General features: G+C 46.9%; 1 protein-coding gene across 1 annotated transcript; it reads left to right on the forward strand.

Annotated features, from left to right (window-relative positions):
* Nucleotides 1-638: 638 nt before the first annotated feature.
* Nucleotides 639-1881, forward strand: TNP1 (transition protein 1; the record flags this gene model as incomplete). The annotated part of the gene is made up of 2 exons (XM_082658262.1): nucleotides 639-777; nucleotides 1787-1881. The coding sequence occupies 2 exons, from the start codon at nucleotides 639-641 to the stop codon at nucleotides 1879-1881; spliced, it is 234 nt and encodes a 77-aa protein (XP_082514388.1).
* Nucleotides 1882-3199: the final 1318 nt, after the last annotated feature.

The following is a 3199-nucleotide window of genomic DNA, read 5'->3' on the forward strand; positions in this document are numbered from 1 at the left end:
TCTCTGTCTGCCAGATGAGATGCTGCCTGGTTCAAGAATCATTTAATAAAGCTAATTAGATCTTCAAATTTACTCAGTTAAATTTTTTTAACAACAATAGTCACACATATTTAGCCCATAATGTCAGCAGTGCTCAGGTTGAGAAAACTTGGTTTAGATGAAAGAGAAAGAATATTTATGTTTTGGTCATATTGAACTGGATTTCCTAGAGTCAAGTCATTATAGAAACACATTTGTTATCCCCCAATGCCATAAGAGAGACTTAAACATGATGCATATACACACACTCAACAACCATTACATTTCCTACAAGCAGGAGATAACAATTTTAATGGCTCTTGTACTCTCCAGGTGCCCAGCACGGGGCTGGAATTTAGGTGCTCACTAACACCTGTCTGGAAAACCTCACTTATCATTAAAAAAAGACCTCAAAATTGAGGGTAGCCTTGAGCTGCATTAGAGGGGCCACCTTATTTCACATATATTACCAAAGTGTAACAAAGGCTAGTGACATCACAGTGGAGCCCTGCCCACCTGCTAAGCCATGCCCCCTGCACAGTCACAATCGCTAAGGCCTTAAATACCCAGACTTGTGGCCTCCCGGCTCTACAGAGCCCCTCATTTTGGCAGAAAGTACAATGTCGACCAGCCGCAAATTAAAGAGTCACAGCATGAGGAAGGGCAAGAACCAAGCACCTCACAAGGGAGTCAAGAGAGGTGGCAGGAAAAGAAAATACCAGAAGGGCAACCTGAAGAGTAGAAAACGGTACAATGACGGTGAGTGAGGGATGAGTAGGAGAGCAGTCAAACAGAGGGGGATCTTGTTGTCCCAGGGGCCCTCGCTCTTGGAGTTACCTCTCGTAGGACCCTGAAACCTCAGCATGAGAATTTCATTCCCAACTAGGTTCATGTTTGGGCAGGAAGAGGATGAATGGTCATGTTCTAACTGGTGTTCCTGTTGCAAACTTGTCCTTTCCCTACAGCCAATCGCAATTCCCGCTCCCACTTGTGACTCCACCAGCGGGCTCTGCCCTGGTGGACTTCAAAAGACACCAGGCAGCAACAGAGAACAGAAAGGAGACTGCCAAGGAGATCTGAAGTTAGATCAAAGCCGGAGAAGAGCCTATCATGTGGATAAAATGTCAGTCGTGACGAAGTGAGGAATGTATAGGCTGGCTGTTTCTCCCCAACATTTCAATAAACATTTGAAAACTGAATTTTAGTTTCCTTTGATCCTTTGGTTGGAAAATGGCTCCTGAGCTGGGCAGCCTTGGGGAAGAATTAGCAGGTATGAAACCATTAAACATCACACATGATTTGGATAATATCAATGTCAATGTAGTTTTCCTTAACAACTCTCTCTCCTTGGGCCCCAACTCTGGCTATGCATCAGCACCATATTTGGGTCTTGGTCTCAATGTACCATCTCCCTTCCCAACATGGAAAGGGAGAGGAGATAAAAGAAATGGGAGAAATACATTCATCAGAGTGCCAGCTATGAGCCAAAGGAAGCAAGCCGGTTTTGTCAAGGGGCGTAGAGCGTGGAAACACCAAACTGTGATTTCCCAAACTAGCTAGCTAAAGACATGTCCCAGTGGTGGATAGAGAACCCTCAATGCTTCTAATTTATCTGATTGTATGGGCACGATTAGCAGGCTGTTGGAGATGAGGATACATTCTGGGCAGAGGCCAGCATGGTATTTGGACAAGACCAGAGGCAGGGATACTGCCTGGGAGATTCAAGCCAGCTTGTGTGACTCTGACGTCATAAATGAATCTTAATCAGGTGTGTCTGGAAGTAGGAATGACCTCACCTCAGTCTGGGTGGACCTTATTGGCAAGGAAGCACCATCCCTTTCTGTGGCCCTCACTTTAGCTTGACCTTGGGTTCTGATAACGGTTATGTCATCTCTGGCCAGGGATCTGACACCTCCTCTCAGCAGCCACCCGCTCAGGAGGGGGCAATATTTTTCTTAATGAGGGTTTCCTGTTGCCTCAGAGACAGTACCAGGGTGGCACAGAGAGGAATTGAGACTCATATTTAAACAAGCCCACCCACTTGGATTCTGGAGAAGCAACCAGGAAAGGTTATAAGCCAGAAGGAATGAGAGGAGCATGAGGTCAGACATGAAGTTTCCAACATGGGCGGAGCAGGGTGGGGGGGGGGAGGGTGAGATGTGGGACCAGGTGACAAAGCGAGGAAAGGGAGCCTCTTCTCTGCACAGCTCCACGTATTTTCAATGAGATCATTGACTCTGAGCCCTGTGGAGGTGTCTAGGTATTGGGATATGGGGATGGGAACAAGGGCTATCCCTGTGGGTCAGATTCTAGTAGGGAAGGATGAGAAAAAGCCTAGGTCATGACATGAGTAAAGATGTTTCAAGTTGCTTTGTCCTCTTAGCCCTGGAGAATGCACACACTGCTCCTGAGCTAAGTCCGCATCAGGCACCCAGACTCTTCAAAACTCATCAAACTTGTATTTCCCTCCTTATTTTGTCAGTTTCCATTTTTGTAAAGAGGGAATAGAGAAAATACTCCCTTCGTAACCTTCATCTTCCACAGTTTTACCTCTTAAACATTCCTGTTGTCCCTGTTTTTCGAACGAAACTCACACTCCTATGATTCTCAAGTAGATAGTTATCCACATCCACACAAAACTCTTTACGGATTCAGCTGGAATCCCCAATCAGAAATGACCAGTCCTCACGTACTCTTGTGCCCTTTGGGAGTTCCTCTGCCTCCATGTAAAGAAAGCCGGAAAGCTCCTTGCAGCACACAAAATCCACTGGTTTTACTGTCAGGCTTTTGCTGCTCCAGCCATAAATTCTCATTCATCAGCCAGCAGGGAGTACAGCCAGTTAGAATTCCTACATGGGTCCAAAATAGCGAAGACTTTATATCCCCTCCTGCCCAGCAGGCTGCTTAGGGAAAGGGTGACCTCAGGCCAGGCATTTCTCTGTGCTGAGGCAGACCCTGCAGTTAGGCTGAAGTTAGGAGGCTGTCTGCTGGACCTCATGCCCCACAGTCTGAGCCACACACCTCTGCCTCTTCCACTGGCTTTCTGATAACCTACATCTCTTCCCACCTGCTTTTTCCCAACTTTTGCCCCTGCCACTCCCTGCTGCAACTGTGTGCCAGGAGCCTTCAAATGCTTTCATGCACAGCTCAGCCCTTGCTCCGTGCTCTCCACTTCACCTTT

Source organism: Grampus griseus (assembly GCF_964374135.1).
Source record: "Grampus griseus genome assembly, chromosome: 7".
NCBI classification, from domain to species: Eukaryota; Metazoa; Chordata; class Mammalia; order Artiodactyla; family Delphinidae; genus Grampus; species Grampus griseus.